This window comes from Mesoplodon densirostris, chromosome 13 (assembly GCF_025265405.1).
Source record: "Mesoplodon densirostris isolate mMesDen1 chromosome 13, mMesDen1 primary haplotype, whole genome shotgun sequence".
In the NCBI taxonomy this organism is placed as follows: Eukaryota; Metazoa; Chordata; class Mammalia; order Artiodactyla; family Ziphiidae; genus Mesoplodon; species Mesoplodon densirostris.
Window position 1 is genome coordinate 24,045,966 of NC_082673.1, and position 24,883 is coordinate 24,070,848.

A 24,883-nucleotide genomic window follows, 5' to 3' on the forward strand; every position below is an offset into this window, starting at 1 on the left:
TGTGACAACGTGGATGGGCCTAGAGGGTATCATGCTAAGTGAAATAAGTCACAAAGAAAGAAAAATACTGTACAATTTCACTTATATGTAAAATCTAGAAAACAAATGAACAAACATAACAAAACAGAAATAGCTATAGATACAGAGAAAAAAACAGGTGATTGCCAGAGTAGGGCAGGGGTGAAGAGGAAAGAAATAGGTAAGAGAGAATAAGAGGTACAAACTTCCAGTTACAAAATAAATGAGTCACAGATATTCAATATGCAATGTAGGGAATATAGTCAAAAACTATGTAATGTCTTAGTATGGTGACAGATAATAACCAGACTTATCACAGTGATCATTTTGAAATGTACAGAAATATTCAATCACTCTGTCATGTAGTAAGAACTAACATTGTGCTGTAGATCAATTATACTTCAAAAACAAACTCTCTCACAGAAAAAGAGATCAGATTTGTGGTTACCCAGAGGCAGGTAGTTGGGGAGGGAGAATTAGATGAAGGCAGTCAAAAGGTACAAGCTTCCAGGTATAAGATAAATAAGTACTAGGGATGTAATGTACAACATGATAAATATAATTAACACTGTTGCATGTTATACATGAAAGTTAAAAGAGCAAACCCTAAGAGTTCTCATCCCAAGGGAAAGTAATTTTATATTTATTTAATGTATCTATATGAGATGATGGATGTTCTCTAAACTTATTGTGATAATCACTAGATTTCTAATCATTTCATGATGTAAGTCAAATCATTATGCTGTACATCTTAACTTATACAGTGCTGTATGCCAATTATATCTCAATAAAACTGGAAGAAAAAAGAGGATTACCAAAAAAATTAAATAATATTATTTAGAACAGTATCTAAAAATATAAAGTACTTACAAATTAAGTTAACAAAATAATGCAAGATCTAAGCACTGAAAACTACAAATGCTGGGCTTGCCTGGTGGCGCAGTGGTTGAGAGTCCGCCTGCCGATGGAGGGGACATGGGTTCGTGCCCCGGTCTGGGAGGATCCCACATGCCACGCAGTGGCTGGGCCTGTGAGCCATGGCCACTGAGCCTGCGCATCCAGAGCCTGTGCTCCGCAACGGGAGAGGCCACAGCAGTGAGAGGTCCACGTACCACGAAAAAAAAAAAGAAAAAAAAAAAAAACTACGAATGCTACTGAGAAGAATAAAAGAACGGGGTGAATGTAAAGACATATTCTATCTATAAATTGGAAGATTTGATGTTTTTATGATATCAATTCACCCTAAACTGGCCTATAGATTCAAATGTAATAACAATTAAAATTCCAAATTTTTGAAGGGTAGAGAATGGTTGAATATTCTAAAATCTATATGGAAATCCAGCAAACCTAGAAAGATATGTTTAAAAAAGCAGAACAAGTTTGGCATACTCATACTACCTACTATTAAGACTTACTACAGCAATCAAGAGGGACCTAGAGTCTGTCATACAGAGTGAAGTAAGTCAGAAAGAAAAAAACAAATATCATATGCTAACACACATATATATGGAATCTAAAAAAAAATGGTTCTGATGAACGTAGGGGAAGGACAGGAATAAAGACACAGACATAGAGAATGGGCTTGAGGACATGGGGAGGGGGAAGGGTAAGCTGGGATGAAGTGAGAGAGTAACACTGACATACATACACCACCAAATGTAAAACAGATAGCTAGTGGGAAGCAGCTGCAGAGCACAGGGATATCAGCTCGGTGCTTTGTGACCACCTAGAGGGGTGGGATAAGGAGGGTGGGAGGGAGATGCAAGAGGGAGGGGATACGGGGATATATGTACGCCTTAGCTGATTCACTTTGTTGTACGGCAGAAACTAACACAACACTGTAAAGCAATTATACTCCAATAAAGATGTTAAAAAAAAGAGAGACTGTAGTACTGGCATAAGGATAGACACACAGATACAGAACAGAGGAGAGTCCAGAGCTAGACACACACATATATGGTCAGTTGATTTTGAAAATGATATCCAGGTAATGCAACGGGGAAAGGATAATCTGTCCAACAATTTTAAGAATGGGATATCCATATGGGAAAATAAAAAGAAACCTCAATCCTTACCTATAACCAGGCAGAGTTAAAATGAGTAGAAAATTTCTCCTCCAAAAGTGGCTCTCCTGAGTCCTTTATGTTTTATTTTCTGGTACTTACAGGCTTTACCAACATGCCGAGTTTACCCATCAGGACAGGTCAAAACACTGAAATGAGCATTACTTGGACTTCGAAAGAATTTGGTGTTACCAACGGTATTCAGTCAGGCCAATGCACAGAAGTCTCGTGCTACTGCAATAGCTTGGCACACATCCCAAGAATTGAACAATTCCTTCCGCCTAGTTCTACACCCTACATCCCTGGAAAAATCTTTAAATTCCCTACTCTGGATTTCAAATCTTTCTTTCTTTTCCCCAAACTTCCACCACTAAACTGGGCATGTTTCATTGATTATCTGGGCCCAGGCTCATCGTCTTTTTCTAATAAGGCTAAAATACTGTCTTGGCTAACGGACCACTGAGCTCTGCCCACAGGAAATCTCTGACTGGCCTTTGTCTTTACTGACCTTGGCCTCCTATTCACTTCTTGGGCCAAACTACAGTATTGGATTCTCATTCTGGCTCAACTCTTCACAACCCCGTCTCTTTGTATTCCTGTCCTTATCCTCTTAAAGCTCATTTTCCTAACTCGCCATAGAGATCACTAAAGCTAGTATTTTCCCTGAAGATTAAAAAATACTTAAGATAACATGTTTATAATTAGTAACTCCTCATTTTCAATTCACAGTCTCTTTCTGAGGGAGCTGTTATCTTTTATAACCAGACATTATTAAATGAATAAGTGATGAAACCTTCAGAGAGAGGGATCAGTCATTTAAAGACTGCTGTCCCCACTGTTAGCACTGACACGCCTCGTACAGGTCACCTCACGCCCCACCAAATTATTCCTCCTCCATAATCTTTAAAATTGGGAAGAATTTTTTTTCCGTCAATGATAGATCTTTAGGTGCAAAGACGAACACTGCTCATTCACATGCTCTCTTACATACTCTTGTGCTCTTCCTATTTAGTTTTCTCCCCTGAAGAACCTGGAATAATTCAAGGGATATTTTGAGGACCTCACCTTATAATGCATTCACCCCTCTTGCACCACCCCCTGCCTGCCCCCCACCGGAAACAAAAAAAGAAAAAAAACACTGTTTCTTCCTGAAATCAATCAAGCAACATCCCATAGGTAAGTGGACTCTCTTGCATTAATATAACTCATGTAATGAATATAATGCAGGAGTCCCGGTGGCCTTGCGAGGCAGTCTCAGACACTTCCATCCAGCCTTCCCTCACCCCTCTCCCTCACTGGGCTCAGACCTGCACCTTAGTCGGACTCGCACCTCCTGCCTTCCCTGCCTCCACCCACCCCAGGTGTTTATCCTAATAGAACACTTGCATGTTCAATCCTATCTTGGCATTTGCTTCTCGGATGACCCAGCCTGACACATCTGGATTAATAATTTACTTAAATTTATGTTTTCCTGAAACTAGCAGCTCTTAAGTGGGTCCTCAGAAAATGGGTAAAGAAACAGGGATTTTGTAACACAGATCTCAGATACAGAGCTCCTCCTCTGTTCCATTTATCCCCATCTTGAAAAAGATACTAATAAAAGGAAATTAGCCTTTTAATTAGTTGTGTCACACTAACAACTTTCCTAACATTAAGAGGTTCTCCATTACATACAAATTCCCCCAGTTCTAATGAGAAGGGAGCAAGTTACTTGATATTAACCACTTAGGTGTCTGTCTCTCTGATAGTAAGGTCCTGGAGGGTTAGCACCCTGCCTCATTCACTGTGTTACTGAGTACTGAGTTCATAGCAGGTACTCAATAAATGTCTATTGAATGGAGATGAAATCAGTGGTGCTTAATTGCAGTGAGGTACAGCGATTAAAGGGGGGCATGGTTCTCAGAACTTTCTAGGGATATGAAAAAACATATAAAATATACCCATTGTTTTCATTACACAAACCATAGAAAACAACTTCATATTTCATCTTACAAACCACAGAAAGTGAAGTTCAACAAAAATCCTGTTAGCTACAGTGGCAATAAAGCAAAATATAAAGTGAGAAAGATTATAGAGAACTGACTTTAAACCAATGAGGAGCTCTGCACCAGTCATTCTCTCTTCACCTAAAATCGTTATCCTGCCCTTCTAAGAGCTGGCCAATACATAACGTGTGGATTTAGAAGAGTAATAAGTTGCAATAACCATGTGGCTAGATATAGCGATATAGAATATATATATGGGGTATATATAATACACGTGTATTATATATGATATACTATATAAGATATAGATATATAGGTTTACTCATACCAATATTCCCGTATACCTGTAGACTTACTCAAGCCTCATTATTTACGTACTGCCAACAGATATAACTATTTCTTCTAAAAAAAACAAAAAGAAAAATCCTGTATCCTTCTACATGTCAGGTAAAGGAGTTTCTTTAAAACAAAATATTGATCTATTTAGATGATAGTGGAAAGTTTACATTTACAAAATAACTTGATAACAGTAAAACAAAATAGAACAGAAAGAGTGGAGAGTTAGCTGAACTCCACAATTTCTGACTCCTTCATCATCACTTTAAAAAAGAGTAATTTATTTCACCAACTGTTGGCATATTTGTGATAATTAAACTCTTACTATAGCAATGAAAATAAGTGTATTAGTGGCGATCTCAAACAAAGAAGCTTTAACTAGTCTTTCCCATAATAGATTAACATATCTAAGCTATACCTTGTCATTGGGGAATTTTTGCTGCACATTAATTGGGTTTCCAATTAATTTCCCAATATTGTTTAAAGAACTCCATAATAACACTGGCTTGACTTTTAAGTGCACTCAGTGAATTTGAGAGGGAAGAAAGAATATTCCACACAACAGAGCCAGAAAAGGCAGAAAACATTTTTCTTCTTCCTCTCTTCATTATTTTCCCCAGAAACTACTGCAAGTGGGTAAAAATTAAAGAATAAAGATATACCTAAAACAACTGATGACAATTTAAAATTATGAATTCCAGGTCTTTCAACATATAAAATGGTCTAATGAAAATTTTATGTAGAGTAAGTTCTACAGAATTGCAAGTTGGCCCTAAACTATGTAATATTGGGAAGTCTAATTCTTGCCCTACAGGCTTAGGAAAAAAATAAAACCATAGCTCTTCACATTTCAAATTACATGTCATTTTACCTATGAGTCAACCAAATAACAGATATGAATTGAGGTGCCTACCAGGTTCAGGGCATGATAAGACATTTCATAATGAACCCCCAGTTAAAAGAACTAATCCTAAAGAATTCAGCATGTACTTTATATGAAAAAATGAGAAAAGCAAATAATTCCAAGTAGTTAAACAGAGGTAATGAATATACGAAAAGTTTCAATTAAAAGTTAAGGAAAATAAAGAGGCCTATAATCTTATAAAGTTTGACAAATTTGGTAGAAGAATAGAAAAATATGTATTTCTCTAGAGAAGATACTTTTGATTTCATATAAAAAGAAATGAAATTCTAATTACAAAAAGTGAATCGGTAGAAAAGGAACATTTATTCCTTTTCCAAAGATACTATTTTCCTAGTTAGCTATCAGAAACCACTCAAACAAACGCAGAACTTCTCAAACAATTGCTTATAAAGTTTCATTATAGATGGTTTTTGGTAACAAAATATATTTCACATATTAAAAATAAGCAAGTTTTCATGCTACAGCATCTCCTTTCTTTTCTTCACTCAACAAATATTTATTGAGCCCTTAATATATAATTCAACATGGTTCTAATACTAGGGCTACATCACTGAACAAGATGGACTAAAATCACAGCCAACATGGAACTTACTTTCTAGGTGAGATAAATCACAGGCAAGAAAATAAGTAAAAGGTCAAGCATGTATATTCTACTACTATTCCACTGCCATTCTGCCATAATATTGTCCTTTGGTTCAATGGCGCTGGATGTGGTTTAAATAGAATTACAATGTAATAAAAGCCTTTTAATATTTCAGATAAACCCTTTTGGCCCAGTTCTAAGCTAGATCTGTCTTAAAAGGATTACTGTGATATAAACCTGGGATCACCAAACTTTTTCTGTAATGAGTCACATATAAATATTTTAGGCTTTGAAGGCCATCTATGATCTATATCCCATATTCTACACTTTTTTTCCCTTTAAAAATGTAAAACTATTCTTATCTGGCAGGCCAAACAAAAATAGGCCAGGGGCTGAATCTGCCCTACAGCCAAAGCTCTCCAACACCTGACCAAAAGATATGAGTATCCTTGCTTTTAATTGGCTATGCTCAGTCATATATTTCATGTTTCTTTTATTTTTTATATTTATTCTTTTGCTCTTTGTTGCTCATTTGCCAAAATCTAATAAAACATTCTTTTCTAGAGCCACAGTAGTTCCAACTACTATAGCCTTAGAGTCAGTTCTGAAGAGCATGGCCACCTGCTCTATTTCACACAAGCAACAGAAAAATGTTCTTGGCAGAAAAACCTTCCTAAGTCTATACTTTAGAGAGATACGCTGGAGACTATACATGCTCTCCACTGACTTCCTGGAGCAGACACATATAAGGTCTAACGGTTCCTTACCTTGCTGGAGGAACATCAATATTGGAAGAAACAACTTTTCGTTTTTGTTCAAGGAGACAGATGGAGCGAGTGTTTTCTTTTTCATGGTCAAGGGCTCGGTTGACTTTTTTGGTGTCTGCTGTTTTCACATCCTCCTCCATGGCCAAGGGGAACAAGTGTTGATGAGACAGTTTTTTACTAGAGTCACGTTTTAAGTCCTCTGGTTGAAATGTGAAGGCCATTTCCCGCTTAATGCTCCCCACCTGTGAAATGAAATGCAAAAATTCTTAGTCACCCAAAATATCAGCTTTGCATGACTATGTGCAGATGGCCATGACAAGAGACCACAGACTATGCTGTCCCTGCTCATCTTGAAGATTTTATAGTTTAAATGGGAAAAAAGTCACACAGAAATAAAATAACTGACATTACAAAGTAATGCACAATTGATGCACCACCTGTCATAATGCAAACAAGAAGCATTGCAAGCACAAGAAAAGCCTTTCAGATGTGCAAAAACTTCGAAGCCTTGAAAGCGTGAGACTTAAAAAAATCTAAAAAATTTAAAACATTATTGTTTTCTCTTCTACAACTGAGAAAACTCAATCAAGTAAATAAATTCTTAAATATTTCATGCTGATTATGTTTAATAAAGAGAGCTACACATATAAAATCAAGTCTTATATCTTTGACTATGAATACTGATCTTAACCACACTCTTTATCTAATGAAGAATTGTTTTTTTGTTTGTTTGTTTGTTTTTGTGGTACGCGGACCTCTCACTGTTGTGGCCTCTCCCGCTGTGGAGCACAGGCTCCGGACGCACAGGCTCAGCGGCCATGGCTCACGGGCCCAGCCTCTCCGTGGCATGTGGGATCCTCGCGGACCAGGGCACGAACCCGTGTCCCCTGCATCGGCAGGCAGACTCTCAACCACTGTGCCACCAGGGAAGCCCAAGAATTGTTTTTTATCCTTTTTTTACAGCAGTTAAGATCTTAATGAAATCCTTCATTAGTATGACAATTAAAAAGTCATATTAATTTTTCTTATGATTTTTTACTAAATGCAACGGTGATTAAAGTTTAAGACAAATATGAATTTAAACCTCAAGGAATTAAAAACTGGTTATTTCAGATTTTAGGACTGTGATGACTGAAAAAGGAGACTAAAGTTAAAAAAGAAAAAGGATTTTGTAATGTGACCGGCACTGTAAATGAGGTCTGAAGTGAACTTGTTAAAAGTCCTAAGTATACAAAGAAGAACCAGACTACCTGGCAACCCAGAGCCTCACTCATCAGCAGAGTATGTTTCAAAATATGCGCATCTATAAGACATTTCACAGGTCCAGAGACGGTCTCTCCCTTTCATGAAGTCAGTGTACATAGTCAGTAAATCTTCACTCGCCCACTTAAATAGAGGATACGCTTATTTGTTTCTTTTTAATTTTAGTTAGGAGGAAAACCACAAAGCATGTGATCAAATAGATTTAGAATAATAGGAGCTAAAGCCATAAACATACAGCGTCTTCAGAATAAAATGAGAATATGTGGGCCCAGTAACAGCAGAGACTGGCAAAATATGGTATTAATGACTAGAAACTCTCAGACTAAAGGAAAACTCTCAAGTATATGTGTGTTGGGAGTCACAGGACCTGCTCACATATGTATATTCTTCCCGAGCATAGGGATGACTTGTGCCTCAGGATTGCCTTGGCTGGAATGTATCTTTCACATGAACACAGAGCCCTAAACTGAGCTCCCTGCTCTCCTTGGCCTGCACTTGTCAGGAAAAAGAGAGTATCTTCCATGGTGTTCCTGCCAGACCAAGCCCCAGCTCCACAGGACAATGGTCGGCCACCTGGGTCTACTTGCAACCCATTAAAAAGTTACCATATTTCTTAGAATGCATTAGTTAATGAAGCAAAGTAAGAGTCCAAGAAAAATGAGTGCTTTTAAGAGCTAACTGTTTAAATGACATCGATACTCAATAGAAAGGAATAAGAAAATATTTCACACTTCTAAAATGCAATAAATTTTCAATAAAAACGTAGTTTGGAAAACTGACTAATGTAATTATAAATTTTTAAAATATCCATCACTAATCACTTTCAGTGCAACTTCTTCTGCCTGGAGGTGGAAGAGAGAGGGAGGCATTTTTTCCACCTCTAGAGCAGCTCATTCCCAGCGATGTTACAACAGGAATATGCCAAACGCCAGGCATGAAAGATGAAAACAAAGGCGTGGTTTTGATGATTATAAATAGTTTCTCCCTAAGTGTCAAGTGTTACAGTAATTAAATATTTAAGTAGTCATTAGTATTAAGTTGTAGCAATAATTGACATCCATACCTCCCTTGGGGTCAACTGGACTGGTTAAATGAATTCAATCCAAAGAGAGGAGGGCTGAGGGAGAACATTACAGAAAGTTTAGCTTTTAGCTCCAAAAATTTAGGGGAAAAAGCCAGCATCTAAAGCAAATTAATACAAAGTAGAATAAACTTCCTATAGAAATGATATTATAATTGTATGTCATGCTCTTAGCTGAGACTTCATAATAAAATAAATTATGGTAATATTCAACAACGTAAGCTATAAATCTTCCATAATACATTCTAAACATAAAATTAATCTCTCAATAATAATCAGGAAATTTTAGCAATGTAATGAGTTTCAAAGACTACTTAGCCCAGACTCCTTTTTAAAAGTGGAATTAAAATGAGTTAGAAACGATCAAAGAAGAGAAAAAGTGTAGAGGTGAGCAAGAGACTTTAGATACTTTGAGTCATAGGTTCCACTGTTTGTAAGGCTGGTGGAAGGAGTGGGTGACAGGTATAGATGTTCATTATATCACTATGCTTTAAATTTATATGTATATTACATGTTCTTTTTTAAAATTTTTATTTTATTTAGTTATTTTTTGCTGCGCTGGGTCTTTGTTGCTGTGCACAGGCTTTCTCTAGTTGCAGCGAGTGGGGGATACTCTTTGTTGTGGTGCGCAGGCTTCTCATTGTGGTGGCTTCTCTTGTTGCGGAGCACAGGCTCTAGGCGCATGGGCCTCAGCAGTTGCAGCACACGGGGTCAGTAGTTATGGCACTCGGGCCCTAGAGCGCAGGCTCAGTAGCTGTGGCGCACGGGCGTAGTTGCTCCATGGCATGTGGGATCTTCCCGGACCAGGGAATCGAACCCGTGTCCCCTGCATTGGCAGGCGGATTCTTAACCACTGCGCCACCAGGGAAGTCCCTACAGTTTCTTTTTATGTTCTTTTATTCATATCAGATATTATATTTAAAAATATTTTTTAAAAGGAGAGTACACAGGAGAGAAGAGAATGGAGCAAGTATATGAAGTCAAATCTTGAGACATGGGCTCAGAAATGGCCCAGAGAAATAGGGTAGTGGCTGGGTCGGATGCTGGACAAAGGAGAATGCTCTAGGATGGGAGGTAATAGAGCACATTTGAATGCTGAGGCAGGATGGAAAGGAAGGGATGAGTGAGGGTTTGGAGGAGCAGTAAAAGGGGGCAGGGCCAGCATGCAGCCATTGCACCTCCAGCAGATCAGCCGAGGAAAGCAGCAAAAGGAAGACATAAACCCCAATTAAATTTGAACCCCTATTAGATTAGGAGAAGAAAGCAGCTAAAGGAAGATATGAGCCCATTTATACGAGATTTCCAGAAAAGGCAAATCCATAAAGACAGAAAGCAGATCGGTGATTTCCTGGGGCTGGGGTTGAGAGCAGGAACTGATTGCAAACGGGCACCGGAGAGCTTTTTGCCATGATGGAAATGTTCTGGAACCACACTGTAGTGATTTGTACAATGCTATAAATTTATCAAAAATCCCTGAACTGTATTCTTACAATGGGATGAATATTATGGCATGCAAATTATACCTCGATAGTACTGTTGATTAAAAAAAAAAAAAAAGGAGGAAAGAACCAAACCAGGAGTAACTGGTGTAGAAAATATTTTCCCCAAGAACTGCCTAGACCAGAAACTGGGAAACGGTGCCACAAAGAGGCAGCTTGACGAGGTGCTTGACAACCCAGGCTGTTGCAAGTAGCTGTGCTGTAATACCCTGTGCACAAGAAAGATCAGCTAAAATCCAGTCCCCACTCAAGCCAGGTCCCCAGGCCACTTCACCCATGGAAGAGGGACATTTTTCTAATTCATCCACCCGGAGAAGAACTTTTTGTACCTCATCTGCCTAGAGAGGGCACTCTTACTTATTTTTTTCCCAATTTGCACAATGCCCTGGTGACAAAAGGAAACCCTTCTGGTGATCTGCAGGGCCTGGGCCGAGTTAGCTTCCTTCCTTGAAGCTGATATCAATTAATGATGTGACTCACATGAGCTGATATTTTTGTTAAAAGTTGCGGAAATCTGAGAAATTTCTCTGTGAAACAGCTCAAGGGGAGGCAAAGGGTTCAACAATAGAAGACAACCAGAGAAAACAAACAAATGCCCCAAATCTAGAAGCCCTAGGTGGCAAATAATGAAGAAAAACAGCAAAACTCTTAACCAGGAATTTCGAGGAGAAAATACAAGGCAGAGGTTTAGGAATAATCTTAGTCTAGATTTTTTAAAAAGTGTCTCCTGCATGAGGAAGGGTTAATCTGACTGTATCCCACAGTGACGAGACTGTAAATTGGAAGGCAGTAGTATCTGATTCTGGTTGTCAAATTTCAAGATGGACATTGACAAATCGGAACAAACACAGCAGGGTGATCAGGATGACAAAGGATCTTATTGGGAGAAATCTGGGAATGTTTCATCTTAAAAACAGAAGGTTTGAGGCCCCCATAGCTTCTCTATGCTTCTCTAAATACGTGTTAGAGCCCTCCTGAAGAGGAATTTGAGTTCCGTGTTCCTCCGGAACCAGGATCAGTGATGCCCACTCCTGCTTCTGGCTGACCGCATTCTGACCTTATGGTTTACTCTCTCTTCCTCTTTTCTTCTCACTCTTCCACCACATTGTGAATGAAACATTTTGTATCTATAAGAAAGATTTACTACTTTTTACTTGACCGTGATTTCATGGACTCATAATCTGTTAAGCAGGTGGAATCTCAGAGACTACCTAGTCTCACATAAACACTTTATTTTTCACTATTCCTATAGAATCTGAATGTACTTTTCATTTTTTCAAATGTTCATTTATTACAAAATATATGCTGGTTGTTAAAATTTCAGTAAAAATGTGTATAAAATAAAATGGGGACAGCTTTCTATTCTTCCCCACCCTCCTCCCAACCCTGCTCATCAGGTCTAACCCCTAGAAAGAATAGCTTTTAACAATTTACTGCAAAACTTCAACTTACTTAAAAGGCATTAAATACCTATCTGTGTATATATACTGCCTGGAGTGTCTAAACATGAATGTGCTTATACTGCATGTATTGCTCTGCAATACACAATAAGTCGTGGGCATCTTTTCATGTTAGTTGTAGATGTACTATATTTAAAATTTTTGAATACTATAACATTTCACAAGATCATATTTTTTAACTCATCCCTTCCTCACAGACATTGAGGTATTTTTCAATTTTTCATCGTTAAACATAATGCCACAATGAATATCCTTGTTGTGTGTATGCATGTACCTTTATACTTGTGCAAGCCTTTCTGTAGGAAAATGTGGAGGTTAGAATTGCTGACTCAACCAACCAGAATTTTCTTTATGGGGGAACAAACTATGGAACGCCCATACAATGGACTTAACCATGAAGTCACTAAAAAGAAGGGCATTAGAATAAATCCACGATCTATTAAGAGGAACACATTTGCTCATGATCTACTAAGAGAAACGGGTAAGTTGCAGGCTAGTATGTTAGGCATGATTTCACTGCTTGTCAAAAACAAAGTAGTTTGCTAAAAAGCTACACACCTTCTGGGCCAAGAAGGTTCTTCTACTTGTTTTCTTGTATAATTAGATACACGCGTACACACATACAGACACACACACAACTTCCAAGTGGTGAGATTATGGGGGATTTTTTTTACTTTTTTAAGGTTTTCAAATTTTAAAAATTAATACAAAGAGAATTTTTTAGAGGTTCACAAAAAGTAGGAGGAATAATCCTCTGTGCTGGTCAACATATGAGGGAACCGGCACTCTCAACACCTGCTGGTGGGGATAATACATGTTGAAGGAGGACAGCATGGCAAAAGGCAGCGAATTTAATGGTGCACCCCTCTGATTTAGCAATTCTACATCTAAGGGAAAAAAATACCTAGAAAAGCACACAAGAATATTTAGCACAGAATTTCTTGTAATATTAAAAAAATGCAAATTCCCTAAACATCCATCAATAAATTTGGGGTTAAATATGAACAAATAAAATGTATAGTTAAAAACAAAGATATATTTCTTTACTTATTGAAATGGAAAGACGTTTAATACATTAATTGAAAAAAAGAAATCCAAATGAGTTTATGCAATATAATCTCGGGGAGGAGGGATGTATATATATAAAGAGGAAAACAATTCTGAAAGGACATTCCAAAATGTTAAGAATGGTTCTCCTTGGAAGCAGAATTATAGTCCAGTTTTGCTTTTTATCCTGTTTGTAATTTTTACAGTGTTCGTGTATAGTTTGGTATTTTAAAATTTATAAAGTTATTCTGTTCTAAAAAAATACACATCATTTTTACATAATTAAGTTTCTCAAGAATCTGGCATTTATATAACTAATACCTTTTTCTTCTACTAGCTTTCAGTTACTAGTATATATGCACATACTAAAGGGGAAAAATGAATTACTTAAAATGATCCATCCAACTGCACTATTACTTTCCTTGATTACCAGCACCTCTCAGCTATACTGTACTACAAGCACTACCATTGAATTCCTTCTTCCTACCCAACACAGAAGCCTTTCAATAGCACATCACAGACACACGCTTTATCCAGTGTAATTTCTTGCAAGGGGACAAAGCTTGAGCTAACTGACAAATAAAACTCAAAAATTTTATTCCAACAAACAGCTTTTGTTTTCCTAGATGAAGATAAACAGCCTAACTATAAATATGATATACTTGGGAAAATTGCAATTTTTAAAACAAGAAGTTAACAGTATCTATTTCAATCTTGAATTTCTCTAAATGGTGTCCTTTGTAAACTGGACTGAAGCTCGTCAGCTTTTCTCAATACAAAAACATCTGGTTTCCGTAGGAGGATTCTAACAGCACATCAGAAAATAGAATGGCTTCTAGCATCAGTCCACTTGCTTGATCAATCCTTCCTTCTGTCTACACTTAAGTGCCTTCCAGGCTACCTTAATCTCAATACCCTCCCCATGAATATACGGTAATAAGATGCCAAAATGCATGTGTCAACACTCACTCTTGGAAACTGTCCTTACTCATCTCAACCCAATAAGATTTGAGGAATCGGCTCTGGAGATTAACTGGATTTCCAGGAATAATCTGCAAAAAGTCAACCCATTTGCCTTCTGGGGCTTTCTGAATAGTAAGAAAGTAGTATAGAAATTCTGGAAAAGGAAATGAAATTCAGGCCACAGCAAAAACCACTCTCAGAGAGCGAGCCACGGGAGGCAAATGAATGGTCCATTTGGCCAAGCAACGCCTTAAGACTCTTCCATTCACCAGGCAACCACACAGTCCCAGCTGACAAACTATAAGAGAATTTTCCCTATTTCAGATTGTGTTTCCCCACCTTAGGATTTATTTTTTAAACTTGCTTTCAAAACACATAAATATACATATTTAGTAACAGATGACAATGACACGCCAACTACAGTGTGGAGCATGTAATCAGACTCCCAGAATTTAAAACATGCTACAAAAGAAGCAAAGGTTATATTAATAATAGGAACAATTGATTTTTAAGTTAATTTAAAATATTACTACTAAGGGTCATGCTTAAAGAAAGACCAGACTCCTGAGTCGACTGACAAAGACCATGTCCAGAAATAGTCAACAGAACTTTACTCATCACTTCAAATTGAATGCTTCAAATTTCATGCTATGTACACAGAAAAATAAGTTGGATGGCAAATCTATCCAGTCCTAATGAATAGCTGTAGTAGAAACACTTTAAAAATAATTGCTTCCAATTGCTAGCCCCTTGATTATATTATTCCCTTAGCCCTCTGAAAACAATGAAGTGGTTTTTGACTGCTTTACCCTCAAGTTTATTATTTCTCTATACCAAGACAGAGTAACTAGCTGGTGAAAATCATCCTGGTTTGCTGGTGTGATGATGGGGCGAGAAGTAAAACTCAGCACAACAGTGCTGAGACCCTCACTGTGATGGCAGCCACAAACCTACACTACCGCAGCGACCAGTGTTGTTAACGCCAGGTTTACTACAGCAAGTTTCACCTCTAATATCTTGACAGTTTAATATTCAACAAAGCATGACTTGGTTTGCCTAATGGCAGATGAGTCAGCCACACATTTAGGAAAGTTATTGCAAAAATTTTTGGAGAACGACTACTTGGCTGAAGTTTCAAGCCTTCTATTAACATGATGCAAGTGAGAACAAACTACGTTGAGTATTTTTTAAAATCCTTTCTAAAATCCTGAATGGAAATACCTATTTCTATAAAGTCCAATATTAAATTCAAGCCTGGCTAAAGTCACCTGTGTATTTTTTCCAACAAGATGTAAGGAGAGAGAGGAAATATCAATGTGGGTCTACCTCACTGGACTTAACTTTAGTATAGAGAATTTTGAACTTAATACAGTAATTAGGTATTCCATTTATTTTATATAAGACAGAGTTTAATTCAACCAATCACACCCAGTCATGTGAAAACCCTGTGGTCTTTACCTTCAGAACATATCCAGAATCCAGTCACTTCTTATCACCCCCACAGTTACCATCTTGGTCAAGCCACCATTATCTCTTGCCTGAATGTGTACAGTAGTCTCCTCCCTGGATCCCTGTCTCCTTCCTTGCCATGCCGTTCCCACCCCCCAGTTCCTTCTGAATAAAAGTAGCCTTGTCCCTTACCAACCAGAGTCAGATCATGCCCCTCCTCAGCTCAGCACCCTCCAGTGGCTCCCCATTTGACAAAGAATAAAAGCCAAGGTCCTTGCAGTGGCCTCCAAGGCCCTATTTGGTTTGGCCCCCCAGAATCCTTCTTTTCACCCTCTCCTACTTCCTGCCTCCCCTCTTACCTCTCCCTCGACCCTTGCTGGCCTTGACCAGGCCAGGCACACCCCTGCCTCAGGCCTTCTCACTGGCTGCCCCATCTCCCAGAACTGTTCTTCCTTCATATCAATACATCCACACTGCTGGCTTCCTCACCCTTTCAGCCTTTGTTCAAACATCTCTTTCTCAGTGAAGCCAACTCTGACCCTCCTATTTAAATTGCAGCGCTCATCTCCCACTCCTCATCTCCCATATTCTATTCTACGGTGGTTCTACAGCACTTATAACAAACTGTATAATTTATTATTTATTATGTTTATTGTCCAGGCTGCATTGCCAGAATCTTGCTCTACGGGGGTAGTTTTATTTTGTGTACTGATGTTTCCAGTACCTGGAAGAGTATCTGAAACAGAGGGTGCCCTCAATAAGCATTTGGGGAGTAAATAAATGAATGACTTTTTAGGTGATTATATGTGCTATAGGGTAGCACCTACTAATAAAATCTAAGGAGGATGGATGCCAAGTTCCTGGACCTGCAAAGAGTGGGGTCATGTTCCATAGAAATTTCCTAAGCTACCAAGAAGGAAATAGTGAATTGTGCTATAATTTGGAGAGGAGGTGAAAAATAATTACAGGATGGCTACTATATTACTCCTTTCCTTATCAAGTGTTGAATTTTATTTCATGGAGGATTTTATCTCCAGGAATGCAACCTTAATTGTATAATAAAATCTATAAAGAAAATAGGCTTTGCTTTACTTTTAAATTAAGGGACTCTGAACTTTCCTTCTACAAATATCACCCAGTTAATCCAGGACAAACCTGTAGAGAGATAAGGCAAAATTTCACAACCAAGTCACAGTTATAAAGTTCTATAATTTTCAAAACTCCTGGGGAGTGGAGATTCCTATAAGGGGCAGGATATGGAGCAGCCTGGTCCCCAGGGATGCCCAGAAACACTTCCCACACCTATCTGAGGCTCATAGCAAATCCAGGCCACTTATTCCCCCAATCAATTCTAACATGTATAATCAAGAATAACAATATGAAATTCAATGTCATCTTTCATTTCTTCCACATTTGGTTCATAGTAACTATTTTTGCTGGTACGATTTGGGTCCCACCTGAAGTATTTTCTTAGAAGTTTCTTTCTGAAGGAGAACAGACAGCTGTTTTGCTGAGGGACAGCTGACCTATGGAAGACTTGTCCATACCAATTGCTGTGACTGCCACATAGAGCCCACGATTGCCACTGCCCACCGCCACTGCCAGGAGGACCGGGGCCCCTGGGCGCAAAACAGGCATCACTGTCTCTGACCTTTCCTCACTGTAGTTTCGCCCCAGGGGAATCTCACAGTCTCCTCTCACTGGAACCTTCCTCTGCCCATCACACGAAACAGAGAGCTACTCTGGAGACTGTATACTTCACAGAGCCCCTTCCATGGCCTCCTACTGGAGCCCATCCCCATCTCCCTGAAGTCTCCTCTCCTCCCCTACTGAGGGTCTCTGAGCAACCTTGTCCCCCCTGGCCTGAATCCTAGGCACAAACATACACAGCAAAAAAGAAGAGATTCTTGGCAATTCAAGCAATGTGTTTGAGTTCATTTTCTTCATGGGTTTAAATGGTTGTTTGCCATTGACCTGGGAATCAAACGAGACTTTGAAACATGATTTTTCTGACCAAACCACACATTTCCCAGAAGTGGTTAGAACAGAACTTTTTGGTGAGCTGGAGAATGTAGTTCTGATACGTAGAAATTAAAGGGCAAATCACTTCTCGAAAAGGACAATGCACAATTTCTCTGGGCACAAACAGGACCAAGAAAATCCTTTCTTTCAAGAGCCTAATCTGAGAGACCAGAAACTGATGTCAATTGGCTCGGAGTGACAGCATGGGTGACCAGGTCAGGCCACGGGCATGTGAGAAAGTAGAGGAAACCAGGAAAGAGTGAGGAACACTGTGGAGAGAAATAGGAACAGAGGGCAGGAAGGTCCTCAGACAGACCAGGCGTCTGAGAGCTGCCTCATCCCCCCGCCCCCCAAGTCCTCGTCCACCCTGAGCACACTGGCTGTAGGTCGCCTCTGTGCCTGGACACCTGCATCTCCCTCCTCCTCATCAGAATCTCTGCCCCCCCCCACCTCACCCCACCTTTCTTTTTTTGCAAACCTGAGCTGGTTTCAACTTCTTGCAACAAAAAGAGTTGGACTAACTAACCCAATGCCTCGAATTCCTTTGGCAATGAGAACTATAAATGCAGCTTTTCCAGTTCATCGGTGGTTGCCACAGGCTAACACAACTTCTTTAATTTTCAGAGCAGATTAAGAAGCAGTTTTTAAGTAAAAAAGAGTTGTCAGTTGCTAAGTGTTCTTCCTTAAATATACATTTTATTTAAATACAATTTGTCATTCCTTTGAGCAGTAAACAGCAGGTGAAATTAAGAACTAAAGTTGAAAGCTGATGAATTCACATTTTAGCTTGCATGTGGCTCTTAATTCACAGACAGCCAATTACTTCTACTAGCTGCACAGATGACTAAATAAAATCTGCTAATAAATGCAGCTAGAGTGTATTCAAGAAATTAAACAGTACATATTAGAATAAATCTGTAAACCTGCTTATCATAAATTTAATTCTTTAGAATAAAGGTCCAACAGGTATATGAGAGAGAAGATGGGAACATGAGAGAGAAATACGTCCCACTTCAACACAGTCCTTCATAAGAAGGTAGATGGCTCAACGGAAGAGCTGGGCTAACCCATGACAATGAGCTTTAGGAAGACCTTAAGATAGAAAGGTGTGCTCGTGGGGTTTCAGTCTGGTCACGATCCTTCCTTCCTGCCTTGCTGGCCGTGGACTGCAGGCTTGCTTAGCCAGCTATAATAAATAAGCAAATGTGTGCCTGCCTGTGTGTGTGCATGCGTGTACATACAAATGAAAAAATACAACACACATACACACACCCACACATACCTCCTAGCAGTTCTGCTCCTGCTAGAACCCTGACTGATACAATATAAAACTTGTATAAGGTAGTCATGCTTCCCCTAGCCCTCTCCTCTAGTGGTCCAGATGCTACTTAGAGGCAGAGAACAAGCTTTGCTCAGTTTTGTATCCCAGACACCTGATGTATGCATATTTGGCACATGCAAGGTGCTTGGTAAATGTCTGCTTAACTAATGTAATTAAGTGATGAAAAGACAGCAACGGGGCCAGCCTATAAGAGCCAAAAGGAAGATTTGTAAAATCTGGAGACAGAAGTGATTCCATACTCACAATACTCTAAAGTATACAGAAGACAATAACAATAGCAAAAGTATAGTAGTAATAATAACAATAATGGCCACATTTATTAGACCCTTACTAAGTACAAGACACTGCATTAAAATTTCTCCATATACATTATTTCATTCCAGTCCCAAAAATTCCTAAGAGGAAGATCTTATTATCCAAACTTTATAGATAAGAAAACTATAGATAAGAAAACTAAAACTAAAATTACTATGTAATTGACTCGAGGTCTCACAGGTCTTTGCCTCTCATTTCTCTCTCCTCTCTACTGGATACTTCCCATCAGCAATCAAACATTCTCCAATATCCCCTATCTTTAAAAAAAGAACCCACCTTATTTTGACCTCTGATCCTGCTCAACTACTGCACCTCTGCTGTATTCCCTGTTGAAGTCGAGTTATCAATAGAGATGTGTACATGAGCTGTCTTCACTCCCTACCTCCTATTTATTCTTCAGCTTATTGTCACTGACTTCCTCCAAAACAAAAAGAAATCATGCTTTTGCTAGAGTCACAGTGAACTATACAGAGTATATCACTAAATTTAATAAATACATACTTTAAAATTTCCATTCTCTCAGTACTAAACACAGTTAGCCTCCTTGAAGCATCATCTTCTCTTGGCTTTATGATAGCAGGACCAGTGCCAATTCTTTTTTTTTTTTGAGGTACGTGGGCCTCTCACTGTTGTGGCCTCTCCCATTGCGGAGCACAGGCTCCGGACGCACAGGCTCAGCGGCCATGGCTCACGGGCGCAGCCACTCCCCGCGGCATGTGGGCTCTTCCCGGACTGGGGCACGAACCTGCGTCCCCTGCATTGGCAGGCGGACTCCCAACCGCTGCGCCACCAGGGAAGCCCCAGTACCAATTCTTATTTGCAGAGCAAGACAACAGACTCTTTAAGAACCCTGGAGAGTCAGGCTGGGCTGTTCAACAGGACAGCTGCACAGAGCCAGGAGGAAGGTCTGACCACATCCCAAGTCTGAACTAGCAGAAGTACCACACGACAACAGGTACCGAAAGCCAGAACTTCCACAACAGATGCTCCTGTAGCACCAGGAAACTTTGACACTGTGTTTTGCCAGAAGGTCGATTCTGTACATGGCTACCCCTCACTGCCTTATTTGTGCCTAGTCACATGCCTCAAGTGGGTGCATTGCTTTGACAGAACCTATGTCACACAGAATTCTAGCTGCAAGGTATCTGGGAAGTTCCAGCCACAGCAGCACAGAAAAATAATATACGAAGGGGATACAGAGGAGTTGGATGAGCCAGTGTACAGTATGGCCATGCCACCACACGTTTCCGGATTTCTTTCTTATTTTTCTTTGCAGCCTCCTCTATCTGCTACCCCCAACACATATTTTTAATCTATGTATTTTTCTCTATTTTTATTGCCACCATCATTTTTTTTTGGACTACTACAATAACTTCTGGTCTAATCTACCCACTTCTACTCTTAACTCCTCAGAATGTCATTGAGAGAATAAAATAAGAAAGAAGATTTCATAACTTTAACATACCATATAAAAATTAATGCTAATAAACTAGTGTTCTTAGTTATAGCTATTAAACTTTTAAAAACATCATTTAATTAGGCAACTACCTATGTGATACAACTTGAAGGTGCCATAAAGATTCCTGGTTGAGATATACATTCCAATGGCTAAGAATGCTAGAAATATTATCAATAGGGTTAAATCATAGGGTTAATTATATCATTAACCCAGCATCCTTGGTTAAACTATAACTAAACCAGGAAAAGGAGTCTATGTTTGCTGTGAAATCATGTACAACTGAAATCAAATCACAGTCCTGCCACTTGCTAGGTAGTTGATCTGGGGAAAGTTTATTAACCTGTCTGCACTTCCAGGTCTGGTCCTCATCTATAACAGAGGGATGACAGGTTGGTAGAAAGGATCAAAGGGAAATATCTAGTAAAGTGACTGATGCATGGTAAATAGGCATCATTTCTCTCTGGCCAATACCTTACTGAGAATTAGTTTGTGAGCGTAGTTAATATCCAGTGTGCTGGTAAGTGAAAGACAAAGTACTGTAGCAATCTGACACAGGTTTAGTGCATCAAAGGGAACACAAACATACAAAAACAGAAGGTTCCGGTGGGGGAGATGGGGCTCTGCTCAGAGAGAGCAGGGTCACCAGGGGCAGCTAGAGGTAGGTAAGGTTTCTGGGAGCCTTGAGCAGGAAACGGGCCATAAGAAAAATAGAAATAGCAAAAAAACCCAGGAAGAGATAATGAAACCCATCTCTCCCTTAAAAGTTTTTGCCTGGAGTGAGCCCAGGGGGGTGCCATCAATGTCTCTGACCATGGTCCAAATCATCCCACTTCCTGAACTCTAACCTTACTCAGGAATGCACAGGAAGTAGAATCCACAGTGGAAGATGGGCAGGAAGAGGGAAGAGGAAGTGCTCACTGATAGCACATCATCCCTTGCTTTGCTCTACATCCCAAACCTTGTTCAACAACAGTAGCAATCTTCTTCACATCAATAGGATCCTGCACGAGTCTCCCTAACAGAGACAGAGGGCAAGCCGACAAGCTAGAAAACATGCCAAATAGAGGTTTACCTTCTCACCTGCTGACATCTGCTTTCATCTTCAATTCAAGAAATGAGCAAAAAGACAACTCTACTTTGGCTGTTGCTAAAACGTATCTTGTACGTTAAAACGTATCTATGGCTGTTTACTGCTGCAAATCATATGGAAGAAATTATTTTCCACCAATTTTTAAAAAATATATTTAGCCTATGGATTAATTCAATTTATAGTTTTTTTTTAAAAAAACAGGAACTTTGTATTAGTATAAACTTTACTAAGTTAATGAAATAGGAACGGATATTCTAGGATGGTGGCATCTAATTTACCACTTTCAAAGATAGAATTTGTAGACGGTGGGATTCTGCAAGTAGTTTGACAGGCTTTGTATAATAAAATTCGCCTGATAAACACAACTATGTGGCCCTGACATCCCTAGTAGAAGAAATGAAACTTGGCTGGCAGCCAAATGATACTTATCGTAGGACCCTACACAGAACAAATGATTCATATGTCATATGTCATATGTTTATGAATGTCAAAGAGCACACATTCAGGTTTTTAAAAGTCAAACTCTTTTGTTCATATGTTAGCTATTTAAAGGATATTCTGTTAAAAAAAAGGTAATTTATGAATAAGCCACAATTTATTCTCTAGCTTCAAAAGGCAAATAAGTTGTTTACAGCCAGAAGCATGTACATTCTTCCAGGAAAACAGCAGACAAGTGATAGACACTATATAAACACCTTCTGTATCTCTGTATAACACACAATTTTAAAGTATATGTTAATACATTAATTCCCAACTAAAACATCTCTTAATTTTCTTATTTAAAGATCATTTTCCTGGAACTCTTAAAGAGGTTGTATAAAAGATTTTAAAGGGGATAAAAATTCTAAAGCTTGAATATTTATTCCAACCCACACATAAATCCATCTCCTTTTTCCTAGTAATAATAAGAAAGAAAGGTATTTTAGTAGACCTTTGAAAAGAGTGTTTGCTTGAAAAGTAGGCATTCATTTAACAAAATTTTTACTAGGTACTGTAGGCACAAGAGATAAGAGTGATAAATTCATATATACATATATTAAAAAAGTACAAAGGTCGCTATACTCATGGAGCTTGACATCAGTGGGAAGGAGGGTCAGAAATAAATGAACCACACAAACATAAATAATATTACAACTGCAACAAATGCTCTGATAGAGAAGTATATGAGCTATGAGCACATGAAAGGTGAAAAATCAGAGAGGTCTGGGAAGGCAACTCTGAGAAAGCATCTTTGTCAGTTTGTGCTACTATAACAAAAATACCATAGACTGGATGGCTTAAACAACAAACATTTATTCTTCACAGTTCTGGAGGCTGACAAGTCCAAGATCAAGTCACTGGAAGGTTTGGTACCTGGTGAGGGTTAGCTTCCTGGTTCATAGACAGCCGTGTCCTCTGTGGCAGAGAGAGAGAGTGCCGGACTTTACAAGGACATCATTTCCATCATGGGGCTCTACCCCAAGACCTCATCCAAACTGAATACCTCCCAAAGGTCCCATCTCCAAACACCATCACATTGGGTATTAGACTTCAACATATGAATTTGGGGCTGGGGGCGGGGGACACAAACACTCAGTCCGTAGCAGGAAGTGACGGTTGGACTGAGGTCTGATGAGAGGTGGACCTACCAGGTGATGGGTGGTTGTGTCAGGAAAGCGTGGCGAGCTTAAGAACTTGAAAGAGAGCCAGTAAGGCTGGAGAGCAGAGTAAAGCATGGTGTGGAGCATGAGATGAGGACACGGAGAGAGAGGGGGCTAGACCCTGTGTTAGGAGCTGAATTGCGTCCCCCCGTGCCCCAAATTCATATGTTGAAATCCGCATTCCTAGTACCTCAGAATGTAGCTGTATTTGGAGACAGGGCCTTTAAAGAGGTAATTAACACAAAATGAGGTCTTATAGGTGGGCCCCAATCCAATATGACTGGAGTCCTCCTAAGAGAAGGAGGCTGGGACAGAGAAAACATGCAGACCAAGGGATGAACACGTGAGGACACAGAGAGAAAGTGGCCATCTTCAAGCCAAGGAGAGACAAAGCTCAGAAGAAACCAAGCCTGCCAGAACCTTGATCGTGGATTTCGAGCCTCCAGAAGTGTGAGACTATAAACTTCTGTTGCCTAAGTACCAGAGTCTGTGGCATTTTGTTATGGCCGCCTTAGCAAGGAACGGTAAAGACTATGGTCTTGATCCTAAGATCATGGAATTCATGGATGGGGTTTAAACTGGGAAGAGGAAGGGTTATAGATCAGACGTGCCATTTGCTCTGGCTGCAGTGTCAAGGTGAACAGCAGAGAGGCTAAGTGGATGCAAGATATGGTAGGCTGAATAATGGCCCCCAAAGACATCCACATCCTAACCCCAGGAACCTGGGAATGTTACCTTATATGGCAAAAGTAACTCTGCAGGTGGGATTAAGGATCTTGCAATACGGTATCCTGAACTACCCAGGTGAGCCCTAAATGTAATCACAAATGTCCTTGCAAGAGGGAGGCAGAGGGAGATTTCACAGTACTCTACTGTGAGAAGGGTATGTAGCAATGGAAGCAGAGAATGGAGTAATATGCTTTGAAAACAGAACAGGAGGCAACAAAACAAGACACATAGGTGGCCACCAGAAGCCAGAAAAGGCAAGGAAACAGAATCACCCCTAGAGCCTCCAGAAGGAACCACCCCTGACAACACCTTGACTTTACCCAAGTCAGAACTGCTGTGGACCTCTGACCTCCAAATCAGCAAGAGAATACATCTGTGTTGGTTTAAGCCACTAAACTTGTGGTACAGTAACCTCTTACAATGGCAACAGAACCCTAATACGCAGGGAGATCAGCCAGGGGGCTGTAAGCGGCAGCCTAGTGGAGAGATGCTCAGATAGTGATGGCATGGATGGTGACGAGACTGACTTGAGAAATACTCAGGAAGCAAAATCAACAGGAGCGGGTGCCGGATTTGACCTGGGGGAGAAGTGAAGGAGAGGGAACCAGTGAGAAGCATTTGTGTTCTTTACTTCCCTCCTACAACCTCCAAATACGGGCAGAGCAGTGGATCTACCATTCCACTTTGGGAGTCAGGGATCTGACAAGGCATTTAAAGATCTGAAGGCAGGAAACAGAAGCTGTTTTTCTCATTTTACTTCGTCTTGGAGTTTAAATTTTAAAATGCTACCTCCAAGCTAAATATGCTATTAAAATTTTATGTGGAGACGATCAAAACCCTCGGTTTA

The 24,883-nt window shown here is 39.5% G+C and overlaps 1 protein-coding gene across 2 annotated transcripts in view; it reads right to left on the minus strand.

Annotated features, from left to right (window-relative positions):
* The window catches only part of ZNF704 (zinc finger protein 704), a 217,127-nt gene that overhangs the window by 157,448 nt on the left and 34,796 nt on the right, over positions 1-24,883 (minus strand). For both annotated transcript variants that reach the window (XM_060115851.1, XM_060115852.1), the window contains exon 2: positions 6,678-6,919. In XM_060115851.1, coding sequence (XP_059971834.1) covers positions 6,678-6,919 — 242 coding nt within the window. The remainder of the gene's footprint in view (positions 1-6,677; positions 6,920-24,883) is intronic.